Source organism: Lynx rufus, unplaced genomic scaffold (assembly GCF_022079265.1).
Source record: "Lynx rufus isolate CCGP_SWC_20201006 ecotype Redwood Valley unplaced genomic scaffold, mLynRuf1.p SCAF_1, whole genome shotgun sequence".
Taxonomy (NCBI): Eukaryota; Metazoa; Chordata; class Mammalia; order Carnivora; family Felidae; genus Lynx; species Lynx rufus.
In genome coordinates, this window is record NW_025814823.1 from 197,610,878 (window position 1) to 197,633,334 (window position 22,457).

Here is a 22,457-nt window from a genome sequence, read left to right on the forward strand (position 1 = left end):
TCCCACTCACATAAAGGGCTTATTGACATTATCTATTGAAAAGAATACAGATTTCAAGGGATACAGGCAGAGAGAAACAGAATTTTGGCTACAGAGGAAGTAGGTGGGGGGCAGGGGGAAACTTCTCCCCTAGTTCAAAGTCCCTACATTTTCACCAGAGCATTCTCTAAGTTCATACAGTCAAATGGACTTTGCCACTGGCTAAGGAGCATTTCCCCATAGCACTGATGTCACAGAAGCCAAAATAATCCAGGCCAGCAAACACATTCCAGTTATAAAACAGAAGGTTTCAGAGAGCTCCCACAGGCAGATTAGCTATGTGTGACGCTCAGGTGTCCTGGACGTGGGGGCAGCCACTCAACCTGGGGCTAATACCAGAAAGAGAAATGACCTCAGTAAGGGCAATGGCATTCAGATCCAGAAAACCCAAGAGAAGACAGTGGTTCGATTATTAGAGGGAGGGGGACAGAGGAGATTAGGGCTAAAAGTCTCCATGAGAAGCCGGAAGTCTGAAAAGTGCCAAGCAAGAGGACGGACACAGGCATTCATACCATTTGCTTCCGGTCTCTGTGCCGGGTACGGGACGCAGAGGGCTCTGGAGCTGGAGGACAATTCTTGCCTGTTAGATAGTTAGCCTATTTGTGCTTCAGATTCTTCTCAACCTGGAGGTACAGTCAGAACGCCAGGTGGTGAGCCAACAGAGGGACCATAAAGAATAGCTATGAATACAGAGCGTCTCAGACTTCCTAAGGACAAGGTGTCCTAAGGTTTTCTTGAGTCCTTTGACCCCAAAGCTTTTCCCAAGTGAGCACGCTACAATGACACTAGCATTACCCTGGTGTCCCTTTTCTGGTACCCACCAAGTCCAGGGAAGACCAGTCAGCACAAGCAGATTTTAAAGACCATGCCCTGAAGCTCATGCGTGTTGGTGTAGTCATTTATTTGGCAATAAACTTGGGTAATTTCTTGCAGACTGGGTAATTGCTATGTGTTAAGGACTAGGGATGCACTGGTGAATAAAACCAGCATGCTTCCTATTCTTTGCGCGTTCACAATTCCATGGGGGAAGATACACAGTAAGTCAATAAACAAATAAATAACTACAAAGTAGGACTAGTCGAAAGAAGGAAATGAGTAAGGGGTGGGGACAGGTAATCTGAAGATAAAGCATGTCGGCTGACACTGCAAGAATTTGAAGCCAGCCACGGCAGACCAGGGAGAAGAAGAATGTGGGTGGAGGAACAGCATGAGCAAGGGCCCTGAGGCTGGGAAGCACATGGCGAGTTCAAGGGGGCCAGTATAGCTAGAACATCTGGGTCAGGGAGAGAGCCACACAAAGTAACTTGCAGAGGAGACTCTTAAAATATACAGTTGAAAGTTTCCCAAGCACTTTCCCAGGTGTTATTACAGTTGAAACAGCCCTTTGAGGTAAGCGAGGCTGATAGATCTATTAGGTTGATGAGGATCCTAGCAGATATCACAGAGTTCATAGGAGAGTTGAGATTTGGAGTCAGTTCTTCTGTTTCTAAGCTTAGGAATGTTTTAAAAGGTCTCTCTCTGTCTGTCTCTCTCTTTATATATATATTTATACATATAATGTATATTTATATAATTGTTATATATTTATATATGATATATATTTATGTACCTATATGTTTATATATCTATACCTAGTATATATTTACATACCTATATATTATTTATATGTAAAATTTAGAGTATAAAAGTTTATACATAACTATATATACATATATATTTATATAATGTATATATACATATATATACACATATATATGTAATATATACGTATATATACATATATATACACATATATATCTATACCTAGTATATATTTACATACCTATATATTATTTATATGTAAAATTTAGAGTATAAAAGTTTATACATAACTATATATACATATATATTTATATAATGTATATATACATATATATACACATATATATGTAATATATACGTATATATACATATATATACACATATATATGTAAATGTGTGTACGTATGCTTATATACATATTATATATACACATAATACTTATTATATATATATATACACAATACTTACAATATATATATATATATATATATATACACACACACACACACACACATAAGTTGGGTATAAATTATAAATGAAATATGTAGGGGCACCTGGGTGGCCCAGTTGGTTCAGCATCTGACTTTGGCTCAGGTCATCATCTCACAGTTCGTGATTTTGAGCCCCGTGTTGGGCTCCCTGCTGACAGCTTGGAGCCTGGAGCCTGCTTCAGATGCTGTGTCTCCCTCTCTCTCTGCCCCTCCCCTGCTTGCGCTCTCTCTCTTTCTCAAAAATAAACAAGCACTGAAAAGGTTTTAAAAAATCATGAAATACGTAGATCTTAAAAACAATGCTTTGACAAATGCATAAACCCATGTAAACAACATCTACAGTCAAGATTGGGCAGTTTGCACCACTCCAGATAATTTGCTGCAAGCTGTTGCAATCAATCACTCCTTCCCCAACCGGAGGCAAACTATTATAATTTCCACCCCCATAGATTAGTTTTGCCTGTTCTCGAACTTCGTATAATGGAATCATACAGTATGTGATCTTTTACATCTGGCTCCCTTTACTTGGCATGCTTGTGAGATTTCATTTATGCTATGGCTTGTATCAATAGTTGGCTATTTATTTATTTATTCATTCTGGTGAGTAGCAATCCACTGTGTAAAATGTAACACAATTTGTTTATTTTTTTGTCTGTAGATGAACATTTGGGTTGTTTTCAGCTTTGGGATGTTATGAGTCAAGCTGCCAGGAACATTCCTGCACAAATCTTTTTTTGCAGATACATGTTTTCATCTCTCATGGGTAAATACCTAGGGGTGGGGGTGCTGGATCATAGGTAGGCATGCGTTCAGTTTTTAGGAAACTCACGGGCTCCCAAAGTTGTACCATTTTACATTCCCACCAACAATGTGTGAGGAATTTTAGTCGTTTTGGTGGGTTTAAATTGGTCGTTTTAAGTTGCATCTCCCTGATGAGTAATGATGTTGTACATGTTTTGTGTGCTGATTGACCATTCGTATATGTTATTTTGTGAAGTGTCTGTTAGAATTTCTTGCCTATTTTTTTTTTTTTTGCTGCTTTTAGGGTTCTAAGGAGTCATTGCCTACCTCAGGGGCATAAGATATTCTCTTATATTTTCTTCTAGACCTGTATAGTTTTGGCTTTCAATTTATTTAGGTCCCTGATGCATTTCAAATTAATTTTTTGTGTATTGACTAGTGATGGACAGATTTGTCAACTATGAGGACTCCTGTATTTTTATTTCAGTTTTGACTTTGAATGGCGGCATAACTTGCCTAAAGTGCACACATCTTAAGTGTAAAACTCAAAAGGTTTCCACATACGTGTACATCCATGTAATAACACTCAGATCACTTGAGGACTTGTTTTGAATGCCCCAAGTATTTGCTAGCCTCTCTATATTAGTATTACGTTTAAGTAATAGTTATGGTAGCTTTTGGCCATACTGAATTTTCTCCAGCACGTGGATTTGACAGAATATTATGCATTTGAGGCTTAGCGCACGCATGGATTTATAAGCTCCAGCAGTAACTCTCCGGCTCCCTCCTGGTCTGTAGCATGAAGTTGAGGAGGAAATCTACCCTATGGACATCTGACTTATGGCTCCTCTCCTCAAGGAGCTTATACGCTAAGAAGAGTGCTAGGAAATGCTCATGAAGAAACCACGTTGATCTCCAGCAAATGACCTGTGACCATAAGAATGTTTTAAATCAAGGGCCAGGGACTTGAGAAGAAGGAATGAAATCACTTCAGGGGTGGATGAGAGGAGGCTGGACTGGAAGAGTCTTTTAGCTTACAGATGACTAGGATTTTGATAAATGGGAATAATTATAGGAGATAGTTGCCAAAGGGAAGAATGGTTAAAAAAGAAGTGCCCTAGTTAGGATCCTTTCTGTTGTAATTTACAGAAACCCCGCTGAAGTGTAGTTTAAGCAAAAAGTGAATTTGTTGGTTCTTCCAACTGGGAGGTCTGGGGGCTGGGGAGTGGTAGGTAGCCTCTGACTTCAGGTCTGGCTAGATTCGGGGGCCTTACTGTATGGTCAGAGCTCTGACTTTCTTTATTTTTCAGACAGCTTCTTCCTCCCACATACTGGATAAGAATGGCCACTCGAATCCCTGGGCCCTCCCAGAATCTCCTCAGCTCAGCAACCTCAACGAAATGAATATTTCTCCTTCCCAATGGCTCCCTGCTCAACTTCAAGGAATACTCTGGTTGGCTTTTCTTGGGTCTAATGTCCACTGATGAGCAATCTTTGCGGCCAAGGTAGATGGGAAACTCTGATTGGCCAGTCTAGGCCACATGTCGTCACCTGGGGGAGCCGCAGAACACTACAGCTGACAGCCATTACATGCCCCAGCATGGAATTGGTGGGAAAGAATCAGAGGGAGGGATGGTAACTGAACAGACACCTGGCTACGGTATTTCCTTAGAAGGGAATGGGGGCTTTGAGTAGGAAGTGTGAACGGGGAGCAAAGCAGGAGGAGACTCCGTTCTGGACAGGAAGCAGGGGTGTGGAGTACCACCCTGTGTGTCTTTTCCCAGTATCGTTCTCTATAGCCCAAGAGCCGGCTACTGAACAGATCCCAGGGCAGCCTGGGCAGCCTGGCATTAAGTGGCCCCTTGGGGACAGTGTGAATTATGGGGTGTGCTGAAGATGACGATGGCACAAAGACTGGAGACAACTTTGTATAGGCCTTTCTGTGTCAATCTTTCCAGTGCATCTTGTGTATCATATTCGAAGTAAATTTCCCTTGTAGTTACAACGATGAGCTAAGGACTAGGCATTTTGGTGTCACTGTTGCAGTATAATGTCAACGTTGGAAGACATGGTGGAGATTATGTAGCATCGGGGTCAGCCAACTCTGGCTCGGGGGTTAAGTCGCTCTCCACTTTCATTCTGGTAAATACTTTAAAAAAATTTTTAATGTTTATTTATTTTTGAGAGAGAGAGAGAGAGAGAGATGCAGAGTACGAGCAGGGGAGGGGCAGAGAGAGAGGGAGACACAGAATCTGGAGGAGGCTCCGGGCTCTGAGCTGTCAGCACAGAGCGAAACACGGGGCTCGAACTCACGGACCGTGAGATCATGACCTGAGCCGAAGTCGGCTGCTTAACCGACTGAGCCACCCGGGCGCCTCTAGTTTTGTAAATAAATTCTGATTGGACGGAAGCCTCACCCATTTGATTACGCATTGTCTGGGGGCTGCTTTCATGCCACAGAGACTGTATGGCCTACAGAATCCAAAATATTTACTACGTAGCCCATTACAGAAAAAGGCGTCAACCCCTGGTCTAGTACGACATGCTCCCTACTCAATTAGTATTATCCTCTACAGCACTAATTTTATTTCTGACTCAAGCCTAGGATCAAAAGAGACCATTTGAGGAAAGTTTAGACTGTAGTCGGACATATAATAAAGCATTCCTTAAATGTCAGCCAAACAGAGCCCTGGGTTATCAATCCATACCTTTGCTCCCCTTTCGCGATGGGATGACGAAGAGGCAAAGTGCATCGTAACGACACTATGTGTCGATTAATTTGTGTGTTTATTGATTTGTTTGTTTATTTATGAGAGAGAATGAGTGGGAGGGGCAGAGAGAGAGAGGGGGCAGAGGACCTGAACAAGGCTCTATGCTGACAGCAGAGAGCCCGATGGGGGGGCTCGAACCCATGAACCATGAGATCATGACCTGAGCCAAAGTCAGACGCTTGACCAACTGAGCCACCCAGGCGCCCCAATTACTTTGTGTATTTAAAAGAGGCTTCCCCCACACATTCAAATGGATTTCATCCCTATACCACTATTAATCATTACCGGGCGTTTTCGTGTGCTGGGCACTGTGTTAAGCACCACACCTCCATTCCCTCACTAAGCATTACCCCAATATTCCCATCTTGAGACAAAACTGCAACTTTGGGGACAAAGCAAGGCACCGAAGCCTGCATGGCTAGCGAGTGGCCGAGCTGGAATGTGAACCCAGGTAGTCTGACTCCGCAGCTCAGGTGTTTATCAAATACACTATCTAGGCGGCTGGATTTGGTTAGTAACCTAGTTTTCAAAGTATCAGTTCCCAGTCCCAGAAATCAGAATCAGATAACAGGTCTACCTGTGGGCGTCAGAGCAGTAATGCACAGCGGGCTCTCTGTACCTCGCACCTCCCCTGCCATCCACTCACCTGGCACCACTGAGCTTAGCCTGCCTCTCACTGCCTGTGGGCTCTCCCGTCCATCACGTATGTGTTGCTGAGGGGATAGTTCTAAATAATGCACAGCTCTGGTCAGGTCACTGCTTGGCTCAGAACCTCCCACAGCTCCTCATTGGCCATAGACTGTAACAAACACCCTCTAGACTGGCATTTAAAACTCGCAAAAATCTGATCCTCACCAACTGCCCAGGCTTATTTCCTCTCTGGCCACCTAGTCATACTCTACAGAGTACAGACCAACTGGACTTTCCTGACATTTCCTGGAACACTCTGCATCTATTTATTTCGTCCCCACCCCAGCCAAGGGCCCAGGACACAGACATTGTGCAACACGGACTGTGGAATTCATGCTGGAGAAGGATTGCGGAAGCCCATCTGGAATGCCCCAACTTTCCCTTATACTCTACCCAACAAAAGTGTATTCACTTCCCAAGGTCTTCTCGACAAAGGATGTCCCAAGTCTTCCAAAGGAATCTGGCCTGTCTTCTCCTTCACTCTTTCCTTCTCTCTCAACACCCATGATGGCTTCTCTAGTATTTCAGTCACATACTTGTGTCCACCCTTCGGTGACTGTGAAGGGAGGCGATCCAAGGTCATGCTCTCTGTCCTGTGCATCTCCCACACCACGAGGCCTGGCATGCTGCTCTACCCAGAGCAGGGATTTGTGTCATTGCCCCAGTGAATGGGACAGCAGGGCTGGGCATCTAACAGGAGACTGACTGTAGGATCAGCGACCCCAACCCACACCTTCCCCCTGTGATGCTCGTTAGTGTAAAATGGGGAAAGATGGTGAAAAGGAGGAAGCAGGAAGGAGGGAAAGGAGATCAGGGTCAGATGGACATGGTTCTAGACGCCTGCCCTATACCTCCTAGCTCACGTGAGGGTGGCCAGGTGTCTTCACGTTGAACCTCATTTCCCTTTCATGAAAAAGGGGAGAATTAAATATTCCTTGTTCAATTCATCCATTTGCATATTCGCTCAAGGTTTCATCACTTATGATTATTTTCTTATTAGAGTCAACACACAATGTCATATTAGTTTCAGGTGTACAACATAGTGATTCAACTTCTCTATAGATTATGCTATGCTCACCCCAAGTGTAGCTAATGCTATCACAATATCACTGACTATATTCCCCCTGCTGTGCCTTTCATTCCTGTGACTTACTCATTCCGTAACTGGAAGCCTGTGTCTCCCACTCCCCTTCACTCATTTTGCCCCTACCCGCTTCCCGTTCCCTCTGTCAACCACCTGTATATTCTTTGTATTTATGGGACTGTTTCTGCTTTTTTAATGCTTGTTTCTGTTTTTTTTTTTTTTTTAAGATTCCACCTATGAGTGAAATCATATAGTATTTGTCTTTCTCTGTCTTACTTATTTCACTTAGCATGATACCTTCTAGGTCCATCTATGCTGTTGCAAATGACAAGATCACATTCTTTTTTAAGGTTGAGTAATATTCCATTGTGCATATATATATCTCACACCTTTTTTATCCACTCATCTAACAGTGGACACTTAAGGCTGCTTCCATATCGTGGCCATTGTAAATAACGCTGCCATAAACACAGGGGTGCATGTATCTTTTCAAATTAGTGTTTTCATTTTCGTTGGGTAAATACCCAGAAGGGAATTGCTGGATCAAATGGTAGTTCTATTTTTAATTTCTGAGAAACCTCCACCCTGTTTTCCATAGTGGCTGCACCAATCCACTTTCCCACCACTGGTCCACAAGGGTTCTTGTTCCTCCACATCCTCACCAACACTTGTTATTCCTTGTCTTTTTGATACAAGCCATTCTGACAGGTGTGAGATGTTCTCTCATTGTGTGTTTTAAAAAAAATTTTTAAATGTTTATTTTTGAGAGAGAGAGCGTGCGTGCGCATTGGGGAGGGGCAGAGAGAGAGGGAGACACAGAACCCGAAGTAGGCTCCAGGCTCTGAGCTGTCAGCACAGAACCCGATGCGGGGCTCGAACCCACAGACCCTGAGATCATGACCTGAGCCGAAGTCGGATGCCTAACCAACTGAGCCACCCAGGCGTCCTCTCATTGTGGTTTTGCTTTGCATTTCCCTAATGATTAGTGATGTTGAGCATTTTTTCATCATTGCTTATTAAATGTGAGATTTGGGGCCAATGACTCGGTCCTTGGGCTCTAATTCCCTCCTCCGGAAAATGAGGGCACTATTACTACCTATTTCCTACAACTTTCAATCAAAGTTGTAAAGTGAGTTTCTGTCTGTGAAGAGTTTAGTTAGCACAGTGCCTGGTCCACAGTAAATGCTCACGTTAGCTATTGTCACTCTGGGTCAAGCACTGTGATGAGTCTGGAGCACCCGGCAAGTGAACAAAACAGACAGGCCTGTCATCATGTGGTTTACAGTCCAAAGAGAGTAAGAGACAGAAACAAAGTACACATGCGAATGGATGAAACTGTTACCGACTGCGGTGAGTTCTGTGAAGGATGGTGAGAGCCAACATAACACAGGGAGTGTCTTAGGTTTACGATACAGAGAAGACCCACGTAGGATTGTTGCAAGGATTAAATAACTCGTATACGTAAAACATTTGCACTCAGCCTCTAGTTGGAAAAGAATGTCTCTTGATTAGGAGGAGGAGAAAAACGTGGTGGGGGCCTAAGAGATCTCTGATGGGGGTTGGGCTTCTCTTTGTTCCTGAAATGCTGCCTCCCAGGTCTCTCCTCTCTACATGCGAAGGGCACAGGCTCTGTGTCTGTCCCTCGAAAGATGGATTTTTGTTCACTTGAGGTTCCTGCCCCATATAATCCTAGCATCACAGGCATTTCTGCTTCCAGAATAACTCATGCTGACCGTAAAAATATCTAATTTTACGGTTGCCTTAGATCGTCTTTGGACGGGCAGGGTCCGGATCCCTGGGCTGTTTCCCCAGATCTCAAAAAGCAGGAACAGACCTCAGGCTGCCTCTGCTCCAGCATGCTGAGAGCAGCTTGCTGAGGGAAGATTGGCAGCAGTGGGGTGTGCTTCAGGTGCTTAAAATAGATCAACTGTGTCATTAGACAGACTATTGCAAAGCAGTCGCTCCATTGCCCCTGCTGGTGCTGGTGAGGGCAAGAGATAACAGCTCATGGAGAAAGACCTGCGCTCTGCACAAAATTAAGCAGATGCGAGGAAGAAGGTTTGGAAAGGATACAGGCAGCAGAGAGTGGAATTCTGCCAAGAGAGGGTGTGGGGGCTGTTGCAGGAGCACACGGCCGTAACCACGGCACTGGGAGCGATGGGACAGCAAAGCATAGCCTGTCTGGACCCCTCGTCTGGCTGGTGATAAACTTAGTAAAGAGGCTAGGGACTTCTGGGTTGCAGGGCACATCCCCGTAGCACTGTGTGAAATCATCGAGGGGTCATTCATCCTCTCCGAGGGACACAAAGCAGATGTGTGGGGCTGACTCTGACACCTCCCCACTGCCCCTTCAATGCTCTCTCTCTACCCTTCTGGCCACCCTTTCCTGGGCACGCTCTGGTTGATCACTGTCTGCCTGAATGCCGTGCTTCAGACACAGCCTCATCGGGGTTCTGCAGAGCGATGCTACGATCTCCTCCTGTCCATGCAGCCTGGAATCGTGTCATCCGGCAGCCCACATTGCCCCACTGCCTCCTACTGAACTTGAGATCCCCTCCTCCCCTCCTCCAACCTTTTACTCCAGTGGCTGCCATACTTCGTGTCGTAAACAGAGGGAAGTGATGGTAGCTGAGGAATGGAAGAGGTCCAGCCAGGCTTGGGAGGTAGGAGTGACCAGACGTGGACACAGACTGAACATGGGAGCGTGAGGAGAGGGAAATGCAGAACCCGAAGGAGGCTCCGGGCTGTCAGAGCAGAGACGGATGCAGAGCTCGAACTCGTGTGCTGTGGGATCATCATTTGAGCCAAAGTAGGACATTCAACCCACTGAGTCACCCAGGTGCCCCAACGAGGACTACTTTTTAATGACTCACTTAGGTGACTCTTCTAGCGATCAACTATTTTCTAGAGTTGAAGTAGTTTTTCTCCACTTTTTCTTTTAAAGAGAATAAATTTATCAAATTTTAGGCTGAGTTTGAAGTGCCTGGGAACGTCCAAGTGGGCAACTTAGCAGACGGTCCAAAAGATGAACCCAGAACTTAGTAGAGAGCTCTTTATCATCAAGAAAAAAGAGCAGGCCTTTCATTAATAAATGAATTCATCGGGGCGCCTGGGTGGCGCAGTCGGTTGAGCGTCCGACTTCAGCCAGGTCACGATCTTGCGGTCCGTGAGTTCGAGCCCCGCGTCGGGCTCTGGGCTGATGGCTCGGAGCCTGGAGCCTGTTTCCGGTTCTGTGTCTCCCTCTCTCTCTGCCCCTCCCCCGTTCATGCTCTGTCTCTCTCTGTCCCAAAAATAAATAAATGTTGAAAAAAAAAATTAAAAAAAAAAAATAAATGAATTCATCAAATATCTTTGGAGCACCTACGATGTGTTAGACATTGTGCTTTGCTTTCTATGAATTATTTGCTACCTTATTCCTTCTAGAAGAATGAAGAAAAATCTGCCCTCCACTGAAGAAATTATGTTGGCATTATCCACTTACTCACCTTTGTTTCTCAAGCAGGAGAACCTTGTAATGACAGAGGAGAAGTCTTGAATAGCCATATGGGATGAATGCTACATGAGGTCAAGTTCAGCGATCACCTTCTGGCAATCACTCCTTAGCTGGGTGGGTACATAAACTGACCTTACTGACACAGAACTCATGCTGTTGACCAGATCTCCTCAAAAGGACCAGGCTGGTCCCATATGTCAGAACAATCTCTGGAATAGTTCAGTCTTTCACGGTACCTTCCTTTGGTTTGGAAAAAGGACCCAGAGCTGGGATGGGTTATCCAGAATTGCCTTCCTTCGGTCTGTGCCCTACCCCCTACTATTAGGTTCCCCTGGAAACAAAAGTGACCTCTAGGAGATGGGGGCAGGACATGTTTGCCCAACTGTATCGGACAGGATATGATATCACCCTTCTGGGAATGGGTCAGCTGAGGAAATCCTTATTTGTGCGACAGGAGTTTGCTCATTCCAAGGGGACTTTAACAGCATGGCGGTGTTAATCAGTTGCTAACTCTAGATCAAGCTTTCTCCGGGAAAAATTAGTGGATATGTTGCCGTCTTGGCATCTCTGTGTGAAGAGACACTTCTCTGTGTTTAATGTTGTATTGATCATCTACTAGACTGGGGTTTAAAAATTAAAACGTGCACAGGGGCGAGGGAGCATAAAAGTACAAGGCTGTCCTGGTGCAGTTTGAGACGAAGCAGTGGCAACTGGGCTCTGCCCTAGAGACCCGTACCTGCCCCACTAAAAGCAGGCGATCCTACTGACTAGTGTCATGTAGGAAAATAGGGGCAGGGATGGAGACCTTCCCCTCTCTGCCTTTTTCAAGAGGAGCTAGGAATCCCAGATTTGACATCTCCATTTCCCAGTTTCCCAACGTTGGCAAAGAATTCAAGTTCATTGAAAACCTGAGGAAGGGCAAATAAAACATGTCCCATCACGCTGGCCACCAGATGGCCCATTTTTCAGGGCCTGCATGACCCACGAAGGCAGGAGCCATGGCTGTTATATTTACTACTGTGTCCCCCCGCATCATGCCTGGTGCAGGGTTGGTGGTCAGTAAATATCTGTTGAGTGAACAAACGAGCAATCCAATTCTTATTCCCCATGTTGGACATTCCCAGGAACTAGGCAGATTGAAAACCAATACTGTGACTATAAATTCTGTTACACCACTGAGATGCTACACTTTTGCATAATGACCCAGAGAGAGGATGGAGTGGGGAGTGTGTTTTCTTCAGACAGACTGAGTGTGGAATACTAGGCCTCCACAGTCCTCCCTTCTGGGGACCTCCTACCCTTCAAGTGCCCAGGGAGAGGCTCTATCCCTGCTGGTCAGAGGTCAGCATCTTCCACTAGTGCGGGGCGGCGGGGGGGAGGGGGTAGGGAGTAGCTGATATTCAGGGGGAACCAACCCACAGAAAAGTCTTCTCCTGGAGGGGGTCATTTTTGTAACAAATACTGTGTTACGGATTGAATTCCTATGTTGTAGAGTCCTAACCCTCTCTTCCCAGAATGTGACCTTATCTGGAGATATGATCTTTACAAAGGGACCCAAGTTAAAAATGAGGTCATTAGAATGGGCCCCCGTCCAATATGACTTGTGTCCTTATCAAAAGGGGAAATTTGGAGACACACAGAGGAAAGATGATGTGAAGGGACACAGGTAGAAGATGGCCATTCACCCCCAAGGACAGAGGCTGGAACAGATTGTTTCCACGGCCCTCAGAGGGACTCAATCTTGCCGACGCCCTGATTTTGGATTTCTAGCCTCTAGAACTGTAAGACAATAGACTCCTGTTGTTTAAGCCACCCGGTCTGTGGTACTTTGTTGTGGCAAGTCTAGCAAACGAATATCCACTGGTTTTACTCATTTTATAAACACTTGCAGTGTTTCAAGCAATTCACAACTATTAACTTACATGTTCTTTATAATAACTCTATGAGAGAGGCACTATTTTTAGGTCTCGTGTGGTCCGATGAGGAAGTGAGTGAGGTACAGAGAAGGTAAGTGACTTGCTCAAGAACACACAGCAAGTAGGGGGCAATTTCCAGTCTGGGCCCTTAAGAACTAAAGGAGAACAACTTAACTGGTGAAATATTCAAAAAGTCAGAGGTGCTTCCACACTCCTGGTTGTTTTCTGTTCTTTTACAATGGAATCTGGCTACCGTTGGAGCTCAGCCAGCTGTGGACCGTTCACCACAGCAGATGATATCTCAGCAAGATAAAGCCTTTGCCAGATAGGAAAACTGGAGCTCAGAACTGATATCACTTCCTTTATGCAACCCAAATACTCTTGAAATCACATTGCGATTTTCAGAGGTGTGTTATACTCATTTTGGATGGTTTTTAAACGGTTCCTTACGTTATTCCCCCAACACCCCCGCCCAGCCTCAAGTAATCATTTGTTGACCAACTGCTTCCTTCACTTGGGAAGCATGGTTTAAAGAAAAAAAAAAAAAATCTCCATCTTTATAAGGTATAGAGCCATTTCTACTTTATCTAAATTTGGCGAATTTAAGATCTCTCTAGAGGGTGTCCCGCCAAGTTTGCGTTTGTAATGGAGACTGTTCCTAAAGAATTCCTGGAGCTCTTGACCTGGCAGAGCTTGCGTCTTTCGCTGGATGTCTTCAATTTTGAGCTCCCAGGCCTCTCCACACCCACTCTGCTGCCTTCTCTCGTCAGCACTGTGCCCTGCGAGGCTGAATATTATGGGCCCATCAACCGCCTTCCTTGCCCTCTGGCCCCTGGTTGGATTGGGCCAAGGGGGAGCGTAGTAGGAGATGGAGGCAGGGAGGAGAGAGAGGTCAGGCAGTTACCAGCCTTCTAGAACTTGGCTGTCCTGGCTTCCTGTTCGCTTCTCTGCACGCTTCTCACACACTTGCAAAGGCTCCTTCTATTTCGCTCCCTTCAACCTGCCCGTCTGTTCCCTGCCAGGACCCTAACTGATAGTTTCCTCCCCTTCGTTTTTACCCTATAATCCAACAGGTGCTAGGCCATGTAGATTTCATTTTCTAAAAGACCTTTTCCCTTGCAACCCCCAAACTCCTGGCCCTCAGACCTTTTCTGAACCAGGGTAGTTGTCTCTCAGCTAGGATCCCAACTTCCTGTCTTGAATTTTCAACCCATGCCATATACAACACTGGGTTAATAATCTTTCCGAAGCCTTCCTTCAGGAAGCTATGGCTTTCCTATGAACAGAACCTAATGCTAGCTACAACAGCGGCACAGCATGCTCATTTCCAACCAGAGGGTTGGGTTCTTATGATACTGTCATTCTAGAACCTGGCTCCGCTCAATGGCCAATTCAACTTCAGATTCAACTCCATCCCCTGGGACCCGATGCCAGTGAGTTTCTCACGTGATTTCACTTAATCCTCACCACAACCCTGCACTTTGGCGTGATCGTTCACGTTCCATACGTGATAAAATTTAGGCTCAGAGATGTGAGCTCTCCAGTTCAAGATCACAGACACAGTGCACCACAGATCTTGCACCTGAACTCAGGGACCCATACCCCAAAGCTCAGGTTCTTACAGCCCCAGGATGGTGTCTGCTTACCTCCTGGTACGTTTGTGGGGGTGATATAACCCCTCAACGGTCTCTTTAGCAAAACAGTCTACTCCAAAACAGTGGCTCCAATCCATGATGGAGACCAAGGCAAGGGTCAGAGCACAGGAAAAGCCGATGAGGCGAAGGAGGGTGGTTCTCGGCCCGACCGTACATGGTGTGCATGACGCCCCCCAACCTGGAGGATGGGCCGGTGCTGAGTTTTATGCCGACGACAAGCCATAGTTTTCAGGAGCTCTGGGGGTTCTGACCCACGTGAGGAGAACGGCATTTTGTGGCACCCAGAATCGACTCTGGAGCTCAGGGCCTCTGGCACCTGCGGTAAACTCAGTTTCCCCTGGCTTTGGACCAAGGGGCTTGGGAGCTCCTGGGGCCGACATGGGAATGGGCAACACTGACAGGGAATAACCAAAGATTTCCTGTTGCCTAACAACATGCAGATTAGATGGGGGTGCCTCCATGGCTCCGTGTGAAAGTGATGGGGCTGGGGTCAGCGCCTTCCTTGCTCTGTGGGTTCAGAAAAGTGGCCAGTGGTCACGTGGACGAGTGTGGGATGACGGACAAGGCTCTGACGGAACAGAGCGAAGGCGCACGGACAGCATGCATCAGCGGGACGTTCCGTTGGCATTCCGCCCACGTCTGTACCACCACCTCACTCCATCACCTCCAAAATTACCCCTTTGTCTCAAATTCCTGCTCTGTGGGGTACTAACGCTCAGCTAGCTTTTGGAGGAAAGCGTTGTGATGAGACTAGAAGCGCCCTGAGAAGTCGCTGATGGAGCGCTCCCCTGGTGTTGCCATCTGAGCCACGGGTGTCTCACGAATACAAACAATTTCACGTGTGTTTACAAAGCGTTGTCTCGTGATCGTGCTCAATCCACAAAACCACACTTCTGGTATCCTCGATTTATGACAACGGTGTGACATCTGAGAGGCTGAGTGACCCGCCTGCTAATGACACAGAGCCCACAGTGACAACGGCCACAATGACCACCGTGGTGACAAGGACAGCGCCGTCACTGACATGAGGCCAGCTACGGCCCCGGCACCACCCTCTGCATTTTACACGCCGTGTTAATATTTATCTCCATTCCACGCAAGGTGGGTCCCATCATCCCCAGTTTGCGGCGACAACCATGCTGAAGACCGCGCGGCTGAGGAGTGGAAGAGGAGGACCAGAACCCCGGGACCAGCGGATCCCAGAGCCCGAGCTCTGTCAGCTCTTACATGCTCTCCCAAGACCTCCGCCCCACACTCCTCCTGCCCAGATAACAACTTCATAATAATCTCATGCTTTGCCCCACTTCAGCCGTGACATCCGAACCACTGAGCAGGCAGGATGCACCCTGTCAAAATGCAATGCATCCAAATACCTTTCATAATCCAACAACTAACTGCACGGCTTGAAGAGTTAGTGAACATCAGCCACGAGGCGTCACCGGTAAAACCGGAGTAAACACACCCATCTCACGGGCTGGGGGTGAGAGCTGGGGAGACCATGCAGGTGAGAGGCTTAGCACACCGACTGGTGGAGAGTGAGGACCCAGTACGTGGAAGTGAAAGAAAAACCGAGTAAGACTTTCTCTTAGGTTCAATTTCAGGCACGAGGATTACGTAAGAATTTCACATCCCAAAGGGGAGAGCATTTTTGCTTAGATCGGGCCACCTCAACGACCTTCCGCCAACGCCCCGTCCCTATAACCTGGTGACCCTGTCACTCCTTCACTTCTGTGAGGTCTGACTTCTGTTCTCTCCATTTGCGGCCTCTCAGGCTTGCAAGGAGCCTCGATGATGATGGACCCCAGCCCCCGAGCCCTGAGATGAGTGGCCACAGTGTTCCCCCAGGTAGCCCTTAGAGAAACACTTCTTCTTATGGGGAGGGACCTTAGGGATCCCCACGGCTCCCCACGTCACTGTACTCTGTTTATTTTCCACTATGCCTGGAAGATGAACGCACTCTCCCTACTTAGAGAGGCTGGAATAGCATTTTTGTTAGTTTTCGTCTTCTGCAGTATTCAACTCTATTGGTTGTTATTTCGTTTTTTGTTTGTTTGTTTGTTTGTTTTTTAAAGTAAAACCTGTTTCCTTCTTTTAGGAACATTCGGTGTTGCTACTGGGACAAGAGACAAGGGCAGGGCCAGCTGCTTGTGAACTTATTTCTCAGTTTCTTGAAAAATAGATGAGCCATCTTTCTCTTCTATCATTTAGTGAGAAAGGACTCCCATAAATCCGTTTCCCCCCCTAGAGATAGTGACAAGTGACAGGCCGTTCACATCTTGGCTGAAAGGACGCAGATGCAAACGTGTGGCCCACTCAGGTGAGCAGGTCTACAGAATTTTGCTCTTTTCCTGAGCCCGGGGTAAAGCCAAAAAGCACCAGTCCAGACTGTGAAAATCAAGAGGCAAAATTCTTTGGCTGGAAGAGGCAGAGGGAGTTCAGCCACACTCGCTTGCTTAGCAGAGCTATGTAATACACAAAGAAAGACAGCAGAGAGATGAGTCATACAAATAGATAGTAAATAAATATATTTCATTTCCATCTCACTGGCTGTTGCTTTGTTTTCCTCCCCTCCACGCCACCAGCCCTGAAATGGAGGGAGGGTGGGGAAATCGTGCGTTTGGTCTGGACACAGCCTCCGAAGGTACTGATTTTTCTAGCCTTGCTGTTCAGCTCTAGCGTCTTCAGAGGAAACTTACAGATTTGGATTCAACCGTTCTCGTTTCACTGAGCAATCTGGGATCCAGAGAGGAGACGGACGGGAAAGTCAGAGACCAGGGAACTGAATGCTGCTAGGGGTCTTCTGATTCAACAATCCCACCTACCACTGGAAGGACAAGCTAAGCTGATGAGGAGGCAGGAGGGAGAGGATTTGAACCCCGACCTCCTCTCCAGGGTGGTGGTCATCTGGGTGCCCACGGTCAAAGGGACTACACTCAGAGAAACCGACTGGGCCTCCTTGCATTTCTGCCTGCGTGTCTCAGCAGCCGAGGCCCAGCCCAGCAGCAAAATGTCTGGTCCTGTCTCTGCAAAGCAGTCCTTGCCTCTAGCATGTTAGAGACCTCGGCCGAAGGGCTCGTCCCTTTCCTCTCTTCTCAGGATGGCCACACGGCTTGTAGGTGTGTGGAGCCATCAGCCCCCGGCCCGTGGGGCTGCAGACTCAGAAGCAGGGTATTTCACAATCTCCAGACCCAGAGGTGGCTTCCTGATGATTTGTTTATCAAACTGCTCGCTCCCAGCCCACTGCCTGCCCACATCCACCCAGCCCCAGCCCCAGCGCCAGCCTCCCTGCTCCTCCCAGCTTCAGGACAAGCCAGGTCCTCCGTGGCTTTCCAGCTGTGTGCAGGGAGGTCTCCTCAGAAGCCCCACAGTCAGACAATGGCCACGTTCGTTAGTGCTTCCTAGGCCTTCCCAGGCATTGCTAGAAGGAGAGAGGCAGCCTTCCCCGCAGAGGCAAGTGTTGCTGCCAGTAAAACATTAGCAAAATGACCATGAAAAGCCAGATCCAGATCCCTCTTCCCCGGGGGAGCACAGGAAGGACCACGAAGGAGTCTGGGGGCCATGTGTCCACCACGATGGCAGGCTTCCTTCCTCCTTCCAGGCAGCCCCAGCGCAGGCTCCTGCACCTCCCGCCCCCACCCTGTTCCCATGGCAAAGGAGAGGAGGACCCACTTACTGCTCGTGTTCATGGTGATGCCTTTGCACTGGGTCTTTCATTCAATACGGAGGACCCGGTTGCTTTTTAAATCTTGCGATCTTCCGACCTCACTCATCACCTGGGGGGTGAAAAGGCAGTCCAGTGCCCGCTCTGTATCCTCAGGTGCTCTCTCTCCCTCTGCGGTCCGACCCTCGCGGACTGGGCTGCAGCCACTGGCCTTGAAGGCGAGTGGGCTAACGGGCGCAGGTGAGAGCAGGGAGGAGGCGGCGGCGGGAGGGCACGCGCGCCGCGTCCTGCGGCCCCTCGGACCCCAGTGCCGGGCTGAGCGGGGCTGCCAGCGCCGGCCCGCGCGCACCCCCGACTACTCCGTCCCCGCGGCTCCGGAGCCCAAAGGGGGTGTGGACCACGGGGAGGCAGGGCGGGGGCAGCGCGTCCCCGCCCGGCCTCGGGAGCAGCCACCGCCCCGGGACCCACCTCTCGGCCAGCGTCGGGAGCCAGAGGCCCCTGCCTGGGCCCCTGCGACCGGCTCATGAATCCTGGTCCTCGTCTGGAGTCTCGAATTCCAAGGCGAGCAAAGCGAAATAGGAGAGCTCGACATCCATGATGCGGGCTCGCGGGGTGGCAGCGCGGGGGGCGCGGCCGCTCGCTGCCGCCACCTGCTGGACGCGCCGGCGCGTGGCCAGGCCCCGCCCCGCGGGGCTTCTCGCTGGGTCTTGGGGTGTGATGGGGGGGGGGGATGCAGGGGACCCTTGTACCCTGGGGCCAGCCGAGGGGTGCTTGAGCGCTTCTTTCCCCTCCCTCAGTGCCGGGGTCTATGCGGAGACAGTGTTAGGGAAATAAAGCAGTCACTGGGAGGGGCTGTGAAGAAAGGATGGGTTTTGCAGGAAGACAGTTTTCACTTCCAACTCTGCTTCTTAAATTTTTTAAAAATGTTTATTCAGTTTTAAGAGACAGAGCGCGATCAGGGGAGGGGCAGAGAGAGAGGGAGACATAGAATCCGAAGCAGGCTCCAGCCGCTGAGCTGGTCAGCACAGAGCCAGCCGTGGGGCTCGAACCCACGAACGGTGAGCTCATCATGACCTGAGCTGAAGTCCGTCGCTTGACCGACTGAACCACCCAGGCGTCTCCTAACTCCACTCCTAACCAGCTCCGTGGACTCTGGTCTTGAGCAGGTCACTGCTGTTTCTGCCTCATTTTCCTCACGTGTGTAAGGTGGCGGTTGGACCGAGTGGGTGGACATGACGGGTTCCACCAGCCTCCTCACATGTGTCCCTCCCTCCCCCTTTATGAGATTCATTTGGGACAATTGTTTATCATCTCCCTTCCCCACTAGAATCTTAACTCGTTGAGAGTATGGCTCTCGTCAGGTGGGTTCACCACAGGGCCCCCCATCCCCAGAACGTTGCCTGGCACATAGGAGGTCTCAGTAAACATTTGTTGACAGAATGCCCCAGGTCTTTTCTGGATCTACTATTGTGCAGCCCTCAGAGCAGAAGGTCTGGGAATCGCCACCCTGAGGTCGTTCCCCATCTGTGGCAAAGGCAGGTATGTGGCCTCCCGGCTCAACCTCACTGGTTCCCCCAGTTTTTGTATGGCCAACTGACTCTTGCCCAAAGTATTATTATTATTATCTTTGTAATTAGTTCTTGCGGGTGTGGATTACAGAAACCTATATTCTGATTTTTTGGTCGTGAGTAATGCCGTGGGGTGGGGTTCCTCACAGTCCCCTGACTACTTCTGTCACCTTCTGAACTTAATTCATGGTCACAGAAGCATGACTTTTGAGTACAGAAAAACAAGATTGGGAGACTCCCTGATCCCTGTCTATAGAAGGACTCTGGTTTGAGCATGTGTAGAATCAAAACGTGGGGAACACTCACACCCCAGGCTTATGGACGTGCAAACAGTCGGTCACCGAGGCTGAGCCACCTGCCCTCGGACACGCAGCATCTCACGGCGGAATTGGACCAGTTCCCCTCGCTCCTGGCTTGGTTCCGTGTGAGAGTGAATCAGTGCACAGGAGTCCGGGATGTCAGGGCAACGGTAGGTGACCACCCGCTCAAAACTGGGGAAAGAGTATCTTGCAGATAAATACAACATTCCTGCCTTATACAGGACTAAAAAAATTGATATGGCTCACGATCCCAAGATGCCACAGTCCTTAAGGAATCATCAGATAAATCAAAGGGTCAGCGGTTTTTGAAACACATTTTGGTAGCTTGTTAGGGTTTTTTTCCAACGGGCAGAGAATAACCTTAACTTCCTCACAGCAGGCGTCAAAGTTCTGTTTATGTCAGACCAACTGAGATGGTCGCAAAATGCAGATTCCCAGTTTCCTGGTTTTCTTGCTCTGCATTTGAAATGAGTATCCCAGGTGGTTCATAGACCACCTTTGTTACTGAAAAAGCCAGGGGCCTGGAACAGCTTTGAAAACATAGAAAGTGATTACTAAATACACGATTCCAAAAGATCTCTTTAAATTTGCATGTACTTTCTCTTTAAATTTTCAGATTAGAATTTCTTATTCAATTCCTAAGTTTCATGTAACTTGCTAGGTTCTAATGCTTGGAAAAGTTTTGTCCCTCCCCGCCCTCCCCCCCCAACCCCCGCCCCGGGAGCAGGGTCAGGTAAGTTAAATAGGTAAAATTAATAGGACTGTTCAATAAACATATTTAGTTATCACCCAAAGCCTCAATGTTCAGAAATTGTCAGATAACAGGATATCGTCAAATAAAACCATAGCATTCATTCATTAATTCATTCACTCAGTACGCATTTATTGAGTGTCTACTTTGTGGTAGGCCCCGTGCTGGCTGCTGGGGATACAACAGGACAGACAAGGACCTGCTCTCCTGGAGCATAACTCCTACTTGGAAGAGGGGTGGTAGACAATAATTAAGTTAGCAAAGCATGAATTAGGCAAACCCAATGGTGGCTTGGTTAAGAGTCTGGGAGCCATTTCCAGACTGGCTGATTTTCAGTCCTACCTCCGTCATTTAGTATCTGTGTGACTTTGGGTGAGATACTCTATGAGCCTCAAATTCTTCATCTGTAGAATGGACATTAATATGGTTTCCACCTCATGGATTATTGTCTGTATTAAAATACTCAGTGTAATGCTTAGCAAATGAACACGACGTGTGCTGAGTTTTAGTATATCCCTCACTTATACCTGCCCTCAGAGACATTCTTGTCATTTTCTACTTATGCAAACCTGTTGGGCTTTTCCATAGAGTGATGGCCATGAAAACATGTCTCAGAATTTTCCAACTACAGGGAGCTTGACTGATTGGTTCTTCTTGTCTAGGGTTCTTTTTAATAATATGTGCTGATGAATCCAGCTCTTTGGAGAGAACTTTGGTCCACTCTACCAGCCCCAAATTGCTGTTGGGAAAACAATCTTATTTTTCCTGCATCATTATAAAGATAGGAAGAAAAGAGTTAAAAGAAGCTAAAAAAAAAAAAAAAAAAAAAAACTATACCCGTGAGGATGTCCACAACAATCGGAGGCAGCCAGGAAAGACGCAGAAGGAAGCTGGGGGTGGGATTCCCGGTGGAATTGGCTGTGAAAGTCATCAGGAAAGCAGAATCTTGGCTCTGTCCTTGCAAGAGAATGAAGCCGAAAACTGCAGAGCGGAGGGTCCCTTTGTTTGGAAGTTTGTTTTGAACTTTGAGACTCCAGAATGGAGATAAACACGTCTCACTCGGAAACAGGCAAATGCTCCTGGGTGTTGGAAAGCCAGGTGGGAAAACCACCGGGAGACAGATTGTCCACCTTCTTCGTGGGATGGAAGAACTTCCCCCATTATGCTTCTCTTCTGCTCCAAGAGCCCCTCTGTCTTTCGACTTCCGGTCCCCGACTGGGGTGGTTTCTAGCTTTCTTCCCCATATTCTGACCCTCTCAAGGCTCTCCCTGACGAACCCAGCCCTAGGCTCCCCAACTTTTCTTCCTAGTTGCCCTTCTTTCGCTCTCATCCGGCTGCACCCCACATCTCTCTCCTGCACGGGAGCCTGTGCCTCTCACCGCACTGCTGTGTGCTCCTGTCCATTCACGAATACCCCCTCACTCACCCTTCTCTGGACACCACATCCTTCTGGCCTGGGAGATGTGGCAATGGTGGGAAGAGGTGCTTATGATCCAGTGATTTCTACTTGCCATTCTTAGACTATTTGAGTATCCCACCAAGAGTGAGTACTTTAATTTTTATTTTTCGAAAATAATATGTAGTTGTTAGCGAGAAGAGGCAGATTATATGTGGTAGCGGGGGAGAACGTTCAGGGTATGTGGTTAAATAAGCAAATTGCAGAAAAATATACTCTGTACTTTTTTTTTAGGGTGAT

At 47.7% G+C, this 22,457-nt stretch overlaps 1 protein-coding gene across 1 annotated transcript in view; it reads right to left on the bottom strand.

Moving 5' to 3' along the window:
* The window catches only part of ABLIM3 (actin binding LIM protein family member 3), a 110,492-nt gene extending 91,811 nt beyond the window's left edge, over nt 1-18,681 (bottom strand). Inside the window, exons 1-2 of the mRNA XM_047073697.1 lie at nt 18,591-18,681; nt 18,135-18,234 (exon numbers count right to left, since the gene is read on the bottom strand). Coding sequence (XP_046929653.1) covers nt 18,135-18,147 — 13 coding nt within the window. The 5' untranslated portion in view covers nt 18,148-18,234; nt 18,591-18,681. The remainder of the gene's footprint in view (nt 1-18,134; nt 18,235-18,590) is intronic.
* Between the last annotated feature and the right edge of the window lie 3,776 nt (nt 18,682-22,457).